This window comes from Stylophora pistillata, chromosome 10, assembly GCF_964205215.1.
Source record: "Stylophora pistillata chromosome 10, jaStyPist1.2, whole genome shotgun sequence".
Lineage (NCBI taxonomy): Eukaryota > Metazoa > Cnidaria > Anthozoa > Scleractinia > Pocilloporidae > Stylophora > Stylophora pistillata.
The window spans coordinates 30,129,492-30,149,393 of record NC_142528.1 but is presented as its reverse complement, the minus strand read 5'-3'; the positions used below and the strand labels follow the sequence as shown (position 1 = coordinate 30,149,393).

The following is a 19,902-nucleotide window of genomic DNA, read 5'->3' as shown; positions in this document are numbered from 1 at the left end:
ACAAAATAAACGTGACTGATCGTTTGCAATCGTGACCTATTTCGAAATAAGAATCCTCTGTTTGAAGTCATTTAGAAAGCGCCATTTATCGAGTCAAGTATCTGAGCAAACTTCGATGACAAACAAAACAGGCAAAATTGGCTTAAATGCCGAAGTCCTCAACTACATCAATATTTAATCTATCAATTAGTTTCAGTCATGCATATCACAGTACAGATACCTAAGAAGCACGAATTTACAGAGTATTTAAAAATAAATATCTTAATCCCTCTCGCTGTAAAGAGGTAACACAGAGCACCTTCCCTTCAAAAAAGAAAACGCGCAGGGTTTTGCACAGTCGTTCATCAGTTAAATAACTTAATGGCTTGTGGATTTGAGAGAATTAAAAAAAACTGGAGAAACTGATTTCTCAAAGCTCCAAGGACCATGTGTAGAAATTTCAGTGCTGTTCTTATCTGCAACGCGTCGACTTAGAGAGGCCAATTAGAAGAAGTTCGCCTTTTACTTGAGCTTGTTTCGACTAGGTAACACATGCTAAATATTAACAGCAAATTAGCTGTCAATCATGCCTTGCATTAAAAAGCAGTGAAAATTTCCGGGTTCATAATTTAGATGTTGAACTGCAAAGAAGGGAGCGAGATTTCTACGGCTTATGCAAAAAGTTTTATATATCATGGAAAGACATGTAATATCTGATGAAGGTTAAAGAATCAACCTTTACTTCAGAGACACTAGCTAGGATGTGGTCATCAAGAGCAGCTGTAAGTAATCGGGTAGTCTAAGCGGAAATACCACTTTCCACCATGAAGATTTGATATTTTTTAAAAACTACATCTGGAAGGGCCGATCAACCACTACAATGATGTGTTCTAGACAAAGAAAGGAAAGACTCGTGATTCTCGATAGCCACTTCTCACATCACTGTTCAGTTGAGTTAAGGACTGCTCAAATTTATTTATGTGGGAGATTAAGCATAATGGATATCTGGGCTGTACAAGGTGTTCGTATGGACAAATTCTGGCTGCAAAATTGTAGCGTCATTCGCTGGAATTGGCAGCCTCACACGCCCTGTCTACGTTCGGCCAAAAACGGGCATGAACCAGACAGAGGGATAGCGCGCCAAGAAAAAGCGGGACTAATAAGCCATTAAGTCAAAGAAACGCAAGGTATAGCGTGTTTGTGAACCACTAACTAAAGGCTCCTTTGCACTGATACAATGCATCTCATCATTCTAAAAATGACAGCCTTGAGGAACTGATCTGAGCAGAGCAAGCAAGATACACGCACACTAAAATTCTCTCTTAATTTCTACACGAGTTTTCTTTTGGCAATCTCGAGCTACAAGGACCTTAAAAGACAGTCAATGAGGCAAAAACACACTCACGCAAGAACCTCGGCTGAGAGGTTTGTGGTATATGGCAAGAAATTAAAGCGACTATACTTGTTGGATGAGTAAGTTTATCTCATGGTATCTTATTGAAGGTCACGTGACTGATTCAGTTAGTGTTTCATTTTCTTGACACCTAATTCATGAAGAAGGAAAATCCGTCTGCTAGATTATGGGAATCGGAAGGAGAGTCTTCTCGAAATTTAAGATAACAAAATGTAAATAATCTCCTTTAAGTGTATCCGAAAATCAGAAGTATCAGTTTGCATTTCAAGTTCCCCTTCAGCCTGTAGACACTTTCCTTTCTGGAGCGTTCGACCGACATATGTGCAAAGAAACATTGAAAGTCCATAAGTGCTGTCGGTCCGGAAACTTGAAATTACAAGTGCAATCATTGGGATCTCAACTGAGATTTACCTGCACTAACAGGATAGATAGATCACGTGCTTTTAAACTAAGATCTTTATTCTTATATTTGCAGGGAAACTGAAACAACATGTAGAGCGTCGACCTTCGAGTGAAGTATCAGCTCAGTAATGCATGAATGCATGCCCAGCAGACGGTATGTTCTGCTCTGCGGTGGGGGCTGGATACTTGAAATGACTGATACTGTGAAGATTTTATTTTATTTTGCCCTGAAACCAGTCATCTTTGAGTCAAACATTTTGCGGTGTCCACCTGATCAAAGAAGACCGTTCGTAAGGTGTTGACTTAAATGTCACGCTGTTTTTAAATTTTAGGGCACCTGTGCTGGAGAAACTGGTTGTTAAAACTTTAAACGCTCATCAGATGTTTAAAGCCGTAACTCTCACTAAATATTTGGATTTTAAAGTTTCTATCAAGGGTTTTACTAGAAGGCTTTTCGGGGTTATAAAATTCACGGTTGACATTACGAGCTTTGGAATTTCACTGAACGCCCCTACTAGTAACTGGTCATTACAGGGATTTTAAAACACGTTCAGTGTTCGCCCACAGTAGCTATCACTTGTTTATCATGTGTTAAGGTTTCCATCAGAATATTTATGAAAGAAATGTAACTTATCATTGGGGTTCATATTGTATTCAGTCAAGTATGCCGAACGTCAAACTATTCCACATCTGCGTAATGCTACGAAATAGCTTCCTTTTGGTTTTACAACCCAAGAAATATGTTACAAAACGTGTTTCTATTAAACATACGTATTTAAACATATTTTTAGCAAAGAGGTAGCCGACAAAAATAAGGATTTCAAAGTATGGGGTAAGAATTAATATATGCAAATAGTACTGGGAGCTCACACTGTCCGCTCTGTTAAGAGCTCTCGGTGAAATTCACAAAATGTTTGGAGTTGTATGTGGCAGATTGTCTAACAATCCTTTTGTTCCACACCCACTTCTTGTTGCGAACAAGTTTACATCTTTCAAAACCGCTATGTTGCCCACAGCAAAAGTCTACGCAGAGGAACATCGGTCTTGACGCAGTTGAGTGGGCCGTTGATTATTCTTCTCCAAAACGTTTTAAAGGTCAACAAGCAGGATGTCGACTGTTTTGAGGCATCTAACCATGACCTGTCGCGATGTTACTAATCATCTCGGTTCTTAGTTACCGCCGCAACTTGTCAGCAACAAATCACACCTACGCAAATTACGAAAACTTAAAAGAACAATGATGCCCACTTCGCTTTTTCGGTTTAAAGTATACACCAAATATATCGCAAGAGATACTGGAAATTATCAGGTGACCAACCCGACAAAAAGGCGACAATAGTGGTATTGACTTACTGACGTATGTGCAAAACAAGTCGGTGATATTGTTTGTATGAAACTATCGCGAGAAGATGCTCTTGAATTACCACAGTAAGTTTATGAGGCAATTAAACAAATTTAAAACCACAAAACAATTTTTGGTACAACAGATTTAAAGGTCTTAATGATGATTCGAAAACATTGCCAAATGACGTTTGTCTTTTTAAAAAGTGGTATCTCTTTGGATACACTTGAAAGAACTTGAGGCATTTTTGTAACTTTGGACTTATGTACCAGTCATCTGCGATTCTAAACCTCCTAAAATGAAAGTTTGATCGAAAAAAGGCTTTCTGAGATCATATGAGATGATAACTTGTTCAAGAAAGAAAATTAGGCTATGGCAAAGACCGTGGGAATCTGTCGTGTTTAAAACGGGAACCGCGAAATGCCCTTCAGCTAATCACCTGGATGTTAATAAAACATTGCCGAGCGAACTATCATTTAGCAGTCTCCCGATAAGGCAAGTATTCCATGAGGAGGACTTTAATAACAGACTATACTTTCTCACTGAAAAACGTTTTGCTTTTGTCAAACAGGCCTGGCCCATGTTTTTTTCAGTGTTTTTTTTTTCTTTAGAACGCATACCAACACACAAGCGTATGACTTGGTGAGCATTTCTGACACAGTCTACGACTTCATCTTCAAAACAGTTGACCCGCGCTTAAAACAAAATTCCATTCCTTTCAGTGATTTGCACCGTGTATGGCGTTGAAAATCGTTAGACTCACGACCTTCGGCAGGCATGCAGGCTGCCCGAAATTTTATGATGCGTTGTCTAATTGATCGCAATATCAAATGAGCGAGTAAATTGGTAGGGGTTCTAATTTATAACTTTCCGCATAGAAGGATATTTTTGAAGATGTTTGTAATGTTTGTATTTTTGGAAATTCGATCGGTTTGGTATCGTATTCTGGGCCAAAGTGCGGCTGAAGATACGTAAGCGCTGTCGCACACACACACCAATGAAGTCTAAATTATGACGTTTTACAGCTTCCTTTTCGAAACGACGTGAGATAGAGGAAATTGTAAGAAAAATTAAGTGCTTGGAAGCTGTATGGTCATCTTGATGTTGAATGAACCAAGGCAAATTAAGCTAAGTAAGTGCTAGACAAATAAAACAAGAATTTTTGTGCGTTGCTGTTCCTGAGACCGAAATGTTTCGTTCTATACGACACCATACCACTAGTGGCGGGAGTTTTACTGTCGCCCACACACTGGCATATATGACGTCATTCATGACGACAAGAAACCGTTCTACAACGTCTCAACAAGATTTCGTCTGTAAACCAAATAACTGAAAAATATTAGGAAGTTAACAAAACCGCTGAAGCTCTTTTCCACGAAAATGCGTTTGAAAAAAAATCGTGCACAATAATTTACGCTCGTTTGAAGTACGATCGTTATCAAATTCCACCAAATGAAGTGAAGCGTTACATTAGACCGCTAAGGCATTTAACTAACGGCATGTTCTGCCAATCTCAATAAAAGACAAGGATTGGGAGACCTATTTTTTTCTTGTCTTGTGAACATTCTGGTGAACAAAACGTGGCAGATAAAACGCGAAAATAAAACTTTTCGCAGAATCACATTAAATGCAGAAAAGTGTGCATTGTGTAATATTTCAGGGGATTTAAATTTTTGCCTAACTAATGCAGGCTTGAGCGAGCTGTCTTCACAAATACTTAAGATCCGATTAAGCAGCAGCGCGCGTGCAAAAGTGAAATGTTAATGCTTAATACATTTGACAGAAGTCATACTTTCGATCAAGATCCCAACGCATTAGAACACAGATTTGTAGAGGGTACGACAATATTGTCCTATCTGGCGTGACAAGATGTCAATTTACATGAGAGGCATCGCACGTACGCCACAGAAACAGAGTCCTATCCTAATTTGAACTATAGTCTTGCCCTATAAAGAAATCCTATGGTGCAATATTATTTCAGAATAAGAAATCACTTTAGCAAAGAGACATAACATCTTTCTAACTGCGGTAACACATCCACTGGAACGAAGGTGTACATTTGTGAGAAGGCTTTTCGCCCCGTTCTTTCTGACGTCAGAGCCTATTGTGTCGAATAGAACCACCGGATGTCATAACAACCATTGGCCTGTCATTCAAATCATATTTTAATCACAAATGAATGAACTGTTTTTAAAAGAGGATATCAAATGGGCTTAATTACAACGTGCTTGCACTGGGCAAGACATCACACGGTTTAACTCCACGAGAAAGTGAATTGCGGCGCCCGGCGTTTGGAAACTACGAAAACCAGGCTTTCAACGGTAACCACTCCAGCAGAAATATTCACATTCACAAAGCTAGAAAGCTCCAAAACGCAAGTATTTAAGAACTCAGACCTCACAAGGCGAAGAACACTCCAAGTCTCATCGTTAAAGAACGATAGCAATCCACACGGTAAGTGTCATGCGCACAACAATCTCGAGATGTGGTACAAAGGAAAATTGGATTAGGATAAAAAGTGATTTGCGTGCTTTCTTTGTGGAGTTTTATCACAGAGGAGAAAAAAATTTATCGCTGTGCTGTTTTAGACGTCTTTAGAAAAAAACAAAAAATCTTTAGCTGGTGCCCGTGAGACAAGAATGAGTGGGCCGCGATTGACGTTTTTTTAAACATGTATGGTTATTAACAAGGTAACTAAGACAAACTGGGACATTGTTTTGTTTTTCTTCAAAAAAAAAAGAGCGAGCGTGCTACCACTTGGTGTTGATCAAGAAAATGCTCATGGAAATTACCATTTGTGGAAGTGAAATTTTTTTTCGTATTGTGCTGGAGATCGTTGGTGTCTTAATTAGGTCGCCAGAACTCTGGAGGGTGTCTTCTTTGTGTTCATCACGCGTGACCAGAACTAATCGTGCGCGGGCACTCCGCGCGAGCACCGCGCGCCTTTATAATTAGCATTTGTTAGCCTCGTGAATGAATTTGCAATTAAAAACTGGTACAGTGGTAACTGTTGTCACACGTTACCAGCCAATTCACATTATTGTTTAGACGCGTTGCTATCTTTTCATTGTAAGAAATACGGATTTTCCAGAGTAAGCAAATTGTGTACATATTCCCTAACGGTTCACTTTATCATAAGAATTACTTTTAAGGTATTACCGGCCGGATACGGCTCTTTCATTAATATAACACTCCTAGCTCCAGTACAACGTCCGCAGTATGGCTTTATTTACATGGCTTCTTGGCCTAAATAACCTTAGATAACCTGTAGCAGGATGGGCCTATAAAAGTTCCTAGTTTTCTTAGAAAGGCTTTCGCCAGAAACGCTTCCGGTAGAAGTCACGTCTCACAACTTTCGTTTTTCCTGGAGACTGAAGCGAATGTTGTTAAAGCCGGCAAAGAAACTATATAAATAGTCTCAGCATGTTCTAATATTCAGTTTTAATATTCAGTTTTAAAAACTGCCACCTACTTATTTCTACTATCTAATAAACCTAATATACAGGCTTTGGGTGAGTCACACGAAATCGGCGCACCAGTAACGCAATGAACGACTAGAGCACCCAGTTCCGCTAGTTTACGGAATGAGCAGATCTGAACAGTTTTGAGTCTAACATAAACTTTTCGCTTTCTTTTTATTGTAGAAAATGGTACAAGGTAATAACGCTCCTTCCAGTCCGGTAGACGTGGCTTTTGAGGAACTCTTTGAAGGTAAGATAAAATAATTCGCCAAACTGAGCAGCTGTTTGCCGGTGCATAAAATTATGCGAGCTTACCAGCATGAATTATCATACTCAGGTATATTTTTGTGCTACGTGGGCTAGAATAATTCGAAGACCTGTCACGCGACATGAGCCGATCGCTTTTGTCACTAGATTATGATTATTTCAATTGTGCGGTCATGCTAACGAATGGAACAACTCATCAAGTAAAACTTCACGATGATGATTTTACAACCTTTAGGAAGCAATCTTTCTGTTACGGTCCTATCGAAAAATGTGCTGAAACATAACTCTAACGCCGTTTGTATTGGCTTGAGTAAATTTATAAATAGATCTAAGTCATCCTGTTTACGTCAATGGTCACACACCTCGCTTTGTGATTGGTTAAACCTGGAACGCACGTGAGGAGGAGTGCGTCATGAAGAAGGCGAATAACGTAATTTGTAGTACTTAGAAACCCTAAAAGGATGTGGAAAAAGCCGATCATTACACTCGATCGGTCATTCTTAACGCATCCAGCGAGCGGTGAGATTCTTAACCTCACGCAATTTTGAAAAACAACAACATCTTTGCGGTTCAGCCCACGGGTAGGTGTCACGAGTAGGCATGCAATTTAATCAGGTGTAGTAATTGACAAGGCGAATTTCGTTTATGGCATTATTTTCGCGAGAGCTGCTATTTCATGGATTTTTTTGTTGAAGAACACCGACTGTGTAGCTTGATCCTCGTGGTTTATACACAGTACGTCAGACTTAATCAAGCTTCCACGCCTACACATGGAACCAGCCATTCACAGGCCTCGCTTGATATTGAAGATTGACAGTTGAACAAGTACAAGTGTTTCTCTAACGATTCTCTCTTTTCATTCTTTCTACAGTCATTCCAGAGTTAAAGATGTTCACCCCAGCGCAAGTCGTACCAGGTATTTTGTTTCTTCTCGGTTGTTTGATAACGTTTTCAAAGCATAGTTCAGCCTACTTCTTGGTTTGCACTAATCATTTAGTTTTAACCATTCCACACGCGTGGGAGGTCATACAAAGATAGCTAGTCCTGTGTTGTTAACGGCGCGCGAAAATTTCACAAGTCCCCGTTTTTTGTTTTAATTCTTAATTTTCTCGGGGTTACCATTGAATTAAAAACAATTCAAAGCTCCGATTCTAGCCCAAGCTAACAATGAAATAATATCTGAAATACAGAAATATCGACGTGCTTTGAATATTAAACCACTTGGCCAAAACAGCGGAAGTTCAACGCGGCTGATCGAGTCGAGCGAACCGTGTTAGCCACGCAAACGTCGACGGTAAACTCACCAACGGAATAAATTCTAAAATAATTATCAAGGACCAGACAATATTTCAGGCAATGCTATATAATTCTTCTGAAAATAAGATGACGAGGGAAAGACCAGTAAGAAAGAGTTCTACACGTAATGTACTTAGATCGTTGCTATGTCGTTCCGAAAGAAAAAGCCACGTTAGCAAATTGATTCGGGAAATTGCGGTCTGTAAATTCAACGTTAGATATTTTTTATCCCGTTTCCTCAGAAAAGTTATGGTTAGCCTACGAGACGATCGCGCTTATAACAGTTATTTCTAGAGTTTTTCCTTAAAGATATCCTTTCACTTTCCATCCACTGAGATTAAGTTCTCTCTTTTTTATTTCAGGCGCTGATAACGCCGAGCAAGATGGGCTTATGACTGGGTCTCTGGGCCTTGAAGAAGGTAATAATTTACATATTGCCATAGAAAGTCAAACACCTGTAACTAAAAAATGTGGAAAAAGACAAATTTTGACCTCGATAATAATTACTTGCGTCTCCGAAACCAAGCAACATGAATAAATCGAGGCAAAGTGCCAAGAACATAGAAAAAGACAAATTAATGATAAGTGTTCAGACAACAAAGAGAACCAGTTGAGTTTTATGTTGGTTTATGTCTCTAACTCTAGCCTTGTTCGTTATTCTTCCAGCTCGGATGTACAAGAGTGAGCCAGATCTGCGAATCAAGAGCGAGCCATCAGCCTTTAGCGAGGTAACTAACTACTGGCTCCAATGCAGCATGTCGCTGGGCGACACGCAGTACCAGACAAACACGCGTGATCCTTTCCTATGCGCACGTGATACCTTCGCCAGCTTTCAAGAGCAGATGGAAAATTTGGAATGGCGGCCGCCGGTACTTCAAGCTATGGCTCTGTGCAAACCAGAACCTGCGTCTGAAGTAGACGAGATGTTGCTAAGTCAGACACAGAACGTTTGCCAGCTTGGAGCACGAAAAGAAACATCTGAAAGCCAATGCAAGGTATTCATGCCTTCGTACTGGGACCAACAGCTTGTGAATGACTGCGAGCCATGGTACGAGAATCCTCGCGGGAAAGCTTTCGTCAGTGGACTTAGGAACGGCATATTTATGAACGAAAACGCAAAGAGCTTTTGCAAAGAAGATGATCCCACGAAAGAAGAAACTGACATGGCGCACATGCTGGACCGAGACTCCGACAGTCCCGCGAGTTTCACGAGTGTGGACAGTCCTCCAGAGTTCCCGTGGAACCCACGAACCATCCCCAGTTCCAGAACGAGTGATGTAGGGGCATTTAGTTCAACAGAGCAGAAGTTCGTGATGCACAAAAATCACAAAACAACCTTCAAGTCCGGTCGCCCTCGCCTGTGTCAGTTCTTGCTCGAGCTCCTCAACAACCCAGACAAATATGGCTACATGATCGACTGGATAGACAAAGAGAAAGGTGTGTTCAAGTTCATCAACTCCAGCGAGGTAGCGCGCCTGTGGGGACGTCGCCGAAATAAGCCCTCCATGAAGTACGAGAACTTTGCTCGCTCTTTGCGCACCTATATTGCTAAAGGAATACTTGCAAAGCCTCGCAGCAAACTGGTCTACCAGTTCGCCAGAGTGAAGAGTTGAAGCTCTTTGAAAAAAACAACAATCACATTACCACCATGCCCGACACCAACATCCAATTGAGAAAGAACACTAGAATTGCCTTAAAAGTTAAGACCAGAAGGAAAAAAATCCTAAATGTTGCTTAAGGCGCTGCAGTGTTCGGAATGAGTTCGCCACGAGGCGACAAAAGAAAGACGCCGAAGAACGAGACATTAAGTTATAAGGACTCGACCTTTTGGTCGCAATAGACTGAGTTTATACCACGAAGAAAAAAATATCAAATTAGATATTAAATACGATATCCAATCGAATAAGGCGCAGTTGAACCTTCTGAACAACGTAGAATTTGAAGCAAGAATGAACTAAAAAGACATTTTTTTATTATAACAAAGTTAAATTCCAAGTGAAAGTATAATTAGACTTTCCCTTTCCTCTGTCCTTTTACTTTACTACCAAAGCGTTTCATTCCGAAGCCAAAAGGAGTTCTTTTATCATATCGAGTTTTAAATGACCTTGCAAAAAAGTTAGATGATGCGATTCTTCATTCCCTCCCCACGAAAAAAATAACTTTTCTTTCTTAGTCATGATCACCCCCGAGTCTTAAAACACATGAGAAAAAAGAGAGTATGCCCTGAAGCATTTCTTCTCCATACAGTGCTTGCCTAATAGAGACATGTCAAGCGAATGGTATTTACTATGTAAAGATAAAGACCACATAACTTTTATCGTGATTCTGACTGTGTCAGACGTCGCTGGGTGATTGAATTTTTAAAAGCATGATTTCCAAAAAAAAAAAAGCAGAATATTTCTTATTGTTCGTAAATCTTTTTGTACCATAGTAATTTCTTGAAGGGTGTGTGATTTTCAAGATGCAAAAAGTTTAAATCATAATTATAACCAAGGACCGAACAATTTGCGCCAAAATATATTGACAAGCATAGTTTATATAAGGTTTTATAGAGTAATATTCGTATTTCATAAAATTTAAGGTTAAACTTTATTTGTAGAAAACATGGAAATTATGCCCAATAAAAAAAGTGGTGAAGAAAATTCTGTAATGTGCATATGTGTTTTAGCCTTGTCGCTACGCGAATAGCAACTTATAAATAATATTTTTATAGCTAGCCGCTTATCGAGAGGAAGAAATAATACAGTGTAGCATCCTTTTACATGAACCTCTTCGAATTCTTCACCCCAAATGCCAATAAACTAGAGCAAATCCAAAAAAGATTTCTTGAAACAAAATCTGTTCGGAAAAGAACATATTATCAACGTCCAACAGCCCAAATGTATAGTTCTATATATGTACTGAACCATTCTCTACCCTAGGAACAAGCTCAGGGCGGTTATTTCTCTCAGTTCAGTGGTAGAGAAACTCTGAGAAGCTTCAAGAGTTCTAAGAAAGATAGCGGTGAATTCTTAGAAGTGCAGCTGATAATTTTACTTATGTTCACTGGACTTGCTTCTGAAGTGACACATTTCTTCGTACCTATAATGAACTTCTGATAAGCTGATCAAGGGTATACCGTTACAAAGAAAACTTTCAGTTTCTGAACGAAAAATTTAAATAGAGTATTTACGAGTCGTTTATGCCATCAAAATGTGTCGACGACAGACAAGCGAGCCCCATGACTCAAAGATGTCAACAATAGAAATCAATCCACGCAGACCTTAAGGGTGCTACAGTGTACTGTTCGCTAACTTTTCGCGCCTTACAAAGGAATCCTTGGGAATAAAGGAAAGCGTAAGGGATAATAATAATCCTAAAAACAGAACGAGGATAATTAAAGATGGAGAAGATAAATACCGATTGCAAACGACAGACTTAAAAATTTCCTTTTGACTTTAAAAGATACACCAGCCGTTATTTGGCCGCTTTGAGTTCAAGAACTTCCCTTCAAGTAAATCAACCTTCTCGTCTTCAGCTGTACTTGCCGCCAACTCCATAAACATAAAAAACCCACTGAAACAGCCTTTAGTGTTGTGTTTCTGTTTCCAAATGCGTGGGAACCCAAAACATTGCGGTTAACAGTTCTTCCGAAAAAAGCGTCGATTACTGCCCAGATGCTAGTTCGTTTCATCGAAACTGTAGATTACCTACAGGGCGCAACAACTTTTCCATAGATTCGACGGTTATAGTCCAAAATGAGCCTATTCATAGTTATAATGAAACATTTCCAATATTCTACAACTACAAAGGAAAAACTTCTCGCAACTCGTCTCTCGTGTCGCGTCCGCACACGCGATAAAAGCGTGCTTTACGTGGACGACACGCAACACCGGAAGACTTAAGCTAACCGGTGCCGCCCACTATATTCAGGTGCAGTTCATTTTCGATTGCTTTAAAAAACAATAGGAGCCTCTTGAATTTAAGCATTTTCAATAATATCGCGGCGATGTAAGACCATTTCGTATTTCCTGTTTCCCTTGATAGTCCGGATGTGACGTCAATGGTGGATCCGGTGCTTTTTCTGTGTGCTCAGTGAACCAACAGAGGAAGTAAATGCTTCGAACGCCTTTCAAATACAAGTTTAGTCCTGCGTATTTGAAAATATTGACCTGTCACAGCGTTTTCGATAGAAAATATCCAATTGACATTAAAAATATGGTCTGTCTAAACCCGCTGAAGATGTTTAGTTGACCTCGAAGGGGCCCATGGACAACACAGACGTAAATAAGATACAAACATACAAAGGTTATTGCTCATGATACTACAATAAAACTACTTTAAATGTGGCACTTAGTGTTTGCCTTCATTTGGTTAATTATTAGAGTATTCCGTAAAAAATTCTGCTGTGTGTCACGATCAAAACATCGATAAAGTAAATATTTTAATATTCCGGACTACGACGCAAGAATCTGCGAGAATGCAAATTTGGAGTAAGAGAAAACGAAACTTTATAATAGAAGCCCACTAGCCAAGACACTATAAGCCCCAATTAGCATAAAAACCAAGACATCCCTCAGTATTTTGTTGTAAAAGAAATACGAAATTTTTATTAACAAGTACATAAAAAGGTCAATATAGTGTGCATTGTAAAAATTGTCTTTAGGTAACAAATAGCAATACGGCCAAAAAACGTTAAACACTAAATATCGTATAAACAACTTGCGGTCAATTATTCAACTGTCGTCGAATGGGGAAGGTATTACAGACGTCGCTGCTCGACAACGAGAATAAGACAAACAAAAGAAAGAAGTTGCAGATGGAAGACTCAAGCGGAAGAGAACGCGCTAAAACCACAAAATTGAATTAATTGATAATATCGCGTTACTCAGAGAATCGAGTCATCTCCTGCCGGTGTTGAACAAGGCTTCTAATGCCGAAGAAATTTACGCGCGCAACCTCTTTTACCAGCATCCTTTATCTAGCAGGTGCTGATGGCCGACTTGATAAACAGAGCAGAATAGCTTTTTACGTTGACCTCGTCGGAAATGTGAATCATTAATTTACAAGTCCAAGCCTATGACACCCTGTCTCAGCCGTAGGTGTACCTCTCAAAATTAAAAGCGTCCGTTTCGCATCCCTTGGCTACATGACTATAATTCTCTTTTTAGCTCAGGTAATGAAACGCTAAATTTCATACAAAGGTCAGGCACCAACGACCTCGCAATAAACGAGAGCTAAAAACAGCTCAAGGAGTGGTCCCAAGACGGGAATTATTTCATGGCTAAAGCATGTTGTTCCTGTTTACAAGCGTTGAATTATCCTAACATCGTCACTCAAAGACCTCGATTTTATCTGCGCAAAGCAGGTGTTGAAGTGACAAAGAGATTGTGCTGTTTGAAAAAATAATTTTTTTGACATAACTTTTCGATGCATGGCGCTAACTAAGCAACCGAAGTTTTACCGTTTCCTGTCATGGCGGTCTAGGATGATTTAAGTGTAACACAGGAAGAAAAAAGAGAAAAGCAAGAGGGTATACATAGACGGCGTTATTACGAGGTGATGTTGAAAATCATTTTGGTTCCACTTCTAAGATAAATATCACTATTTTGGGGCACTTTGAAGTGAGCTTGTTTTACTAGCCACACGGGAAGAAGTCTACCACGTGGTTTTTTCAGCAGCATCAGTACAATACCCAAGATAAGCCTGCTATTTTCCTGAGTTTTGTGCAAATTATTACCTTTTAATTTCAATAAATAAAACGTCATTATGTGTCAGATTTGGTTTTCGTTCATTTACTGGTATCTGCTTCACCATAAAATTACAAAGGTGGAATAGTCTACAAGGCATAATAAATATGAGAGACATATCAACATGATGGCGCGCATATCACCGTCAGTCTTCGTAACACATCATGTACATTGTTTTAATTTGGCTAAAGTAAAATTTAACGCCTTATAAGGACACTGAATGTGTAATGTGCGAAGTACACTCTCAAAGATGAACTTTTCCCGGTTATGGACATGAGAACAATAATTTTTCAAGTGATTTTTACGGTGGAATATTTTTTTTCGCACGAATTTCCTCGCTTGTATAAGCCAGAGAGTGTGATAGGACTTAAATTATCTCGTTCGATTCCTTATCATCTTCTCCACGTCAAACATGCCGGAGAAGTTTAGCTACACTAATCCTCTAAAAATTCACAGAAAAAGCTACGCTAAAGATGACTCATTAAATTTTACTACGTTAAACAGACAGTTCATAGAAGATGCTCTTGACTTGGCTTTATAAAAATATTGGACAAGCTGCCAAATTATAATTCAGACAAATGAACCATTCGAAATGCAAATCATTTTAGCCATTTCATGACTTAAGCCATGGTTGCAACTGCAATGCGACTCAACCGAATAAAGTAAGAGTTGCATTTTTCTTGTCAGGGGTGGATACCGAAGGAAAATTATTAATTCTCCAGACTTACATTCGAAAATAATCCTTTAATGGCATTACACATAGCATCACGGACTGCTATCATCAAGGTGAAATGACAATTCACCAGGAGATCACGTTTAGCTATATCGTTATGCTCGCAGGTGCTAAACTCGACCGAAATTGAATCCATTTCCTTTCAGGTGCAAATTATTTTGGACTGTCGAGCCAAAAAAATTAATGGGGTGAAGAACACCATCACGTATTCTGAAAACTAAGAAGTATCAGTCAATCTACACCACCGAGCTTGCAGATGCCAACCAAGCAGTTATTTAATGCTGACATATCCTAAGCCAAAAAAAAATAAATTCTAACTCAACGTGTACTAAAAAAAAATGCAAACTTATGTTAGAAACTCCGGTATATTAAGAAATTCTTACATTCTGACTTCATATAACGACTCCGCGGGTCGGATTTGTCTGAGATCCTATTAGTTCTACGAGCCGCCGAAGTAAATTGGGCAATAAGTCAATTGAAACTGAGGGAGCAGTTCCAATTTAATGTCACGGCAACAGATGATCAATCTTCATAAGCGACTCTAGCCCATTTTACAGCTTATGTGTTCACTACACCGCTTCTTTCTGTTTCGATACAACACTGCATCGAATAATCTAGAGCATCAGTGTCTCATTGTGGTCAGGATCCTTGGTTAAATGTTATTAAAGGTATCGTGGGGAAAGAGCTATTACATGTAAAACGTAACAGACGAAGCTTCTTCTGTGCGCATTTTTAGTATTTAGGGCCATAAATCGAAAAAGCGTTTCTTTAATCTATACCCTAGCCACTGCCCTTCGTAGTTTTCCGCAAAGATGTGCTTGAATAACTGCCAAACAAATTATCCATTCGACTATTTACAACTAAAGCTAACATACATCTTCTGAATGAAGTAACTAACTCAGTAACCACAATTAAGAATATCACAAAAATCACTGGAATTAGATTTTTAAACGACATCCAAAGGAAAATCGTTTGTCGATTTCCTATTAGAGACCTGAGAGCATAGTTAGTAGAGGGGACTTACTATTTTATCTCCCACATTGGTAAAACCATCGCTGAGTCAATATTCCGAAAAAGCTTTCTAAAATTACCCTAACATAACTCAGTTGCCTCGCATACCATGTTGATAATAAAGCGCTAAAAAGGCAGCTAAACGAATCTTCAGTCACTTCATTATCAGAGATCGGAGCAGTGATATTGAACATCTAATTTTCCTTGTTGGTTGCAGTCAGCATTTTAGAATACCGAATAATTTCACCAAAACTCGTGTTACAAACATTCAGTGCCATCTTACTGACTTTTAATGGAATGCTTCGATAAGTGAGTCTCTGTTACTGCGAAGGATCGTTCTCATATACGTCTCTGTTACTTATTCGTAATTCAAGTGGACTCAGAACTTAGCCGTGTTGTCCCATGGCGACTAACAAACACCACACATTTGCTCCTATCCAATAACCCGGAATATTTTTCAGGTAAAAGGCTGTATCCTGTGAAGTGAATTTCCGTGGCAGACCAGTCATATCTTGTTTCCCAATTTTGTAATACAACAAAGACTCGATCCTCTATCACCGCTAGAATTTGTCACAAGCTATTACATACATGTTTCAAAAAGCTATATCATTTAACTTCGTTTAAAACAGGAAACTCGAACATACCGTTTTACTTAGTTTAGTCGGTAAACTAATATGGAAAAAAGAAAACACAGAAAAGGTGATACTGATTAGAGTAAAAGACGGGGTTGCTTGATACCAAACATGCCTCCATCATGAACTCAGATCATCTTTTCTCATGTTCAGTCCTTTTATAGTATAGCCATTCCCTTCTGAAATCTGACAAACCGTTACCAATCATTTACACAAGATAAAAAATCATTTTCGGACGCTTAAAACAATCATGGTCCACACTTTTGTTTTCCACATAGCCCCCGAGTTAAAATCACACAGCAGCACAAGCGGTTGCCTTCGATGTGTAAAAGTTGTGCTGATTCAATTTACTTGATTTGAATATGCAACTTGTCAAATTAACATTCTAAATGAAGTTTTAAAACTTTGTTTTATTTTATTTTGCACTCTCTTGCTGTACAGCAAATTAAATAAACAATAAAAACGGAGAAGAAGACATTTTTACGTTGCATGTCAGAATTTCAATATGTCCTCCCTTGCAATATAAGACCTGTCTGTACTATGAAAAAAGATGGTTTTCTCGCCAATGGAACTAAAACATTTATATCCTCAGTTTAAGAGCTTGTTCATATTCAACTTTGTTTAACTTATTCGAATTCACGAATATTAGAGCACGAGAACAGCTAAACTACAAAGTTTCAGTGCTGTCTATAGTATAACCACAAACATGTAGTTCGGAAGCATTCATGTATTTCTAGACCCCGGAATCGTACAGAGTTTCCTACTTCCTACTCTCAACTTTAATTCGGCTGGCATGCAATTTGCTAAGCCTTCCTCAGTCATGTCCAAAAAGTCAAGAGATGTGTAATTCCGATCGGCAGTAAAAACCTTTTCCCGTTTCATTTTCGGTCCTCCGTGTTTTGCATGTTTAGAGTTCAATTCGACAAATCCTGTGTTTCTGCGGGATTTAAGTTGTTCAATATTTCTCTGAGCCATTTACTCCCAACATGTGGAATTTTAGCACAGTCATTTTACATAAGAGACGGACCTTGAAGTTAGCAACATTTTCCTTCGAACCTCGGCCAACTCCCTTTTGCATAATCCTCAATCGAGCATTCCCTCGTGTTTCTTATAGTTGAAGGTATCGAGCATTTTTTTAAACATGTATTGCCTTAAACGAGCATGAATAAACACCAACTCCGCAAAAAATAAACGAAGAAATTTCTACACAGCTTTCGCTTTGAAAAACACGAAGCTGAGAAAAATTTCAGTTCGTTCGAGACTCAGCCAACTCCCTTGTGTGATCCGTGATGCGGAGAGTGATGGACAAAGAGACGGGCAACTGAACGTATTTCTGTTTAGTAATTACCAATCTGATAACTGACAATCGTAAAGGAACTTCTCTTCCGGCAATTTCACGTGATTTTGAGTGAGCTAATCCTACTGGTATTCATCAGTGTGTGTTTCATCAGGCAGTCATTTCCTAGTTTCGTCGCCACAGTATGTAAGGTAGGTTATCTAAGAACCCAAATATTCACAAAAATACAAGCATCAAAGTTATGGTAGCACATAATTCTTTCTAGCAAATCTCTTTAACGGAGTTCAGCTATGGATCTTTTCAATTTCTCTCAATCTTGTTGGCTCCAACTCTGTAGTATATCGTATGCATATGGAGTCTAAATTCTCATACATTTTTGGTTTTGACTTGAGTATTAACAAATAGCGTCGCAATTTGCTCACCAGAATACATGTTAAATACCAAGAAAAACATTCGTTTGTATATTTTCATGATGTCAAAAATAAAATGCAATTTTTCTTTTAAAACATTTTAGATCTGACTTGAAATTTCTTGTCCAAATCCTGTTTTCATATAGCCCAAATATAGCAGTTGGTCTGAGTTCCCTTTCCTTTTGATTTCTAGCAATTTGTAATTTTGACTGTTATGAACAACTGTGTTAAAAATTACGCGTTGGTGCATGGTGCACCAATCTCTCATGTATAGAGCACAGATGGATAACAGACACGAAGTAAGGAAATTATAAAAAGTTCATTGGAACGATCATCATGTTGAAAGACAGAGTATTGCAGTAGTTTGTGTAAATTCACTCATAGCATTGAGCAATTCATCTTGGAGTAAGAGATCTACCTGAAGCCACTTTGAATTCCATGCCTCTGTTTTCGTTTAATCCTTCGATTGAACCAAGGGAAAACATGAAAATATCTCGTCTTCACAATAAAAGCAATTATAAAATAATTCCAAAAACGGACCAAAGAAAGAGAGAAAATTTTCCATTATTTTCCTTTTCTGTCAGCGTAAGAATACTTTTACATGTTAGTAATACTTAATGAAATTTTAACACGAGCTCGTAGACATCGCTTGATTTACCCTAACTCGGTGTTCAGGGTTACTAAACTGTTTTCTTTTTTTTTCTTGAACCCCTTTGGCATATATTGTTCGTAGAAAAGAATTTAAATCGATAACCATGCAACAAAGACTTTCCTTTGAAACATGAAAGAGAAAAACCTCACATGAGGCTGAGTATAGTATGAAAATTCTTGGCTCATCCTCGGTGTAAAAACCTGTGAGGCTCACGAGTGACGTAAAACAAAGACAACGAAACATTATAAACAATAGCGTACAGCAAAACAATACCTCATAAAAAAAAGAAAACCTCGTCAGGTTTTAACACCGAGGATGACCTAAATTCGGCTAGAGATTTTTGTTAATAGTCAAAGACTTCAACTGGCATCAAACAACCGTGAGCTGATTGTAATTGAGAGAATTTTTCAATAATCATAGTGTAATCTTTTCTGTTTAAAAATAAAATCTGGAAAAATACAAAATGGGGAAAGGTCTTTGAGGATTTTATCACTTCAAACTTAATTTCTTGAGGTGTCTTTTGTGTGTCAACTGGGCACGTGGAGTAAATACAAAGTCAACAGTTGCGTGATGTACCTCAATTGAGATAACTCACCCATATAATGTTCACTGAACTACCGCGCATGTTGGTCCTAACAAACTAAGAAACGATTTCCCGATCATGCTTTACAGATAAAGAGAAACTGAGTTGTGCTATGTTTTGCGCGGTGATGCAACGTCGGAAATATGAAGTGCGTGTGTTTTTTTCATGGAGCAACTTTGACGAACTTTCATTTTCTACTATAATTTAAGCATAGATTCTGATTGCTTTCACTTTGATCTCAAAGAAACAGCTAAATCAAAGTTCCATTATTTGAAAATGTTTAAGAATGAAACAAATATATACATTTATGATAATTAGTTAGAAGCGATTCCCACGCTAGTTTAATGACCTGCATTACGGTCACTTATAGAAAAATTGATTTACAATGTATCTTTTTTGCAAATGACACGAAAAAAGAACCACAACACAAAACAAAATAAATTATTTGATCTAACTTCAATCACGTTAAGTTATCACCACGTTATTCCACTCGAGTCCTATCCCTCCTTTGTGTCATTTTTCTGAAAAAATGGAAACAAGGTGTTCCCTCTAAAAATAAAAATGTACTGGTAGTAGGTCTGTAATGCGGAGTGTGGGAAAAAAGATATAACAGTTACCGATTGAGTGATGACTCAAGGCATAGCTATGTTAAGAACAAACAACAAACATGGAAATTAACTCGGTGACGTCTTCG

At 38.5% G+C, this 19,902-nt stretch overlaps 2 protein-coding genes across 7 annotated transcripts in view; one reads left to right on the top strand and one right to left on the bottom strand.

The window, feature by feature from the left end:
* The window catches only part of LOC111325482 (uncharacterized), a 43,222-nt gene that overhangs the window by 15,558 nt on the left and 7,762 nt on the right, over positions 1-19,902 (bottom strand). The window lies entirely within an intron of this gene.
* LOC111325476 (uncharacterized) lies at positions 5,352-10,803 on the top strand. 3 transcript variants are annotated; one of them, XM_022929288.2, is made up of 5 exons: positions 5,352-5,591; positions 6,782-6,848; positions 7,737-7,781; positions 8,524-8,580; positions 8,828-10,803. In XM_022929288.2, the coding sequence occupies exons 2-5, from the start codon at positions 6,785-6,787 to the stop codon at positions 9,772-9,774; spliced, it is 1,113 nt and encodes a 370-aa protein (XP_022785023.1). In that variant the 5' UTR covers positions 5,352-5,591; positions 6,782-6,784; the 3' UTR covers positions 9,775-10,803. The 3 variants fall into 3 exon arrangements, with proteins under 3 accessions (XP_022785023.1, XP_022785024.1, XP_088590771.1); XM_022929289.2 differs by lacking the exons at positions 5,352-5,591; positions 6,782-6,848 and adding an exon at positions 7,299-7,446; XM_088734645.1 differs by lacking the exons at positions 5,352-5,591; positions 6,782-6,848 and adding an exon at positions 7,577-7,600.

What these genes read in the sequence shown, in the direction of transcription:
- LOC111325476 (XM_022929288.2), top strand. Translation starts at nt 6,785, where the DNA reads ATGGTACAAGGTAATAACGCTCCTTCCAGTCCGGTAGACGTGGCTTTT. An exon ending in TTTTGAGGAACTCTTTGAAG is followed by an intron (nt 6,849 to 7,736) that starts GTAAGATAAAAT and finishes TTCTTTCTACAG; the next exon opens with TCATTCCAGAGTTAAAGATG. An exon ending in CCCAGCGCAAGTCGTACCAG is followed by an intron (nt 7,782 to 8,523) that starts GTATTTTGTTTC and finishes TTTTTATTTCAG; the next exon opens with GCGCTGATAACGCCGAGCAA.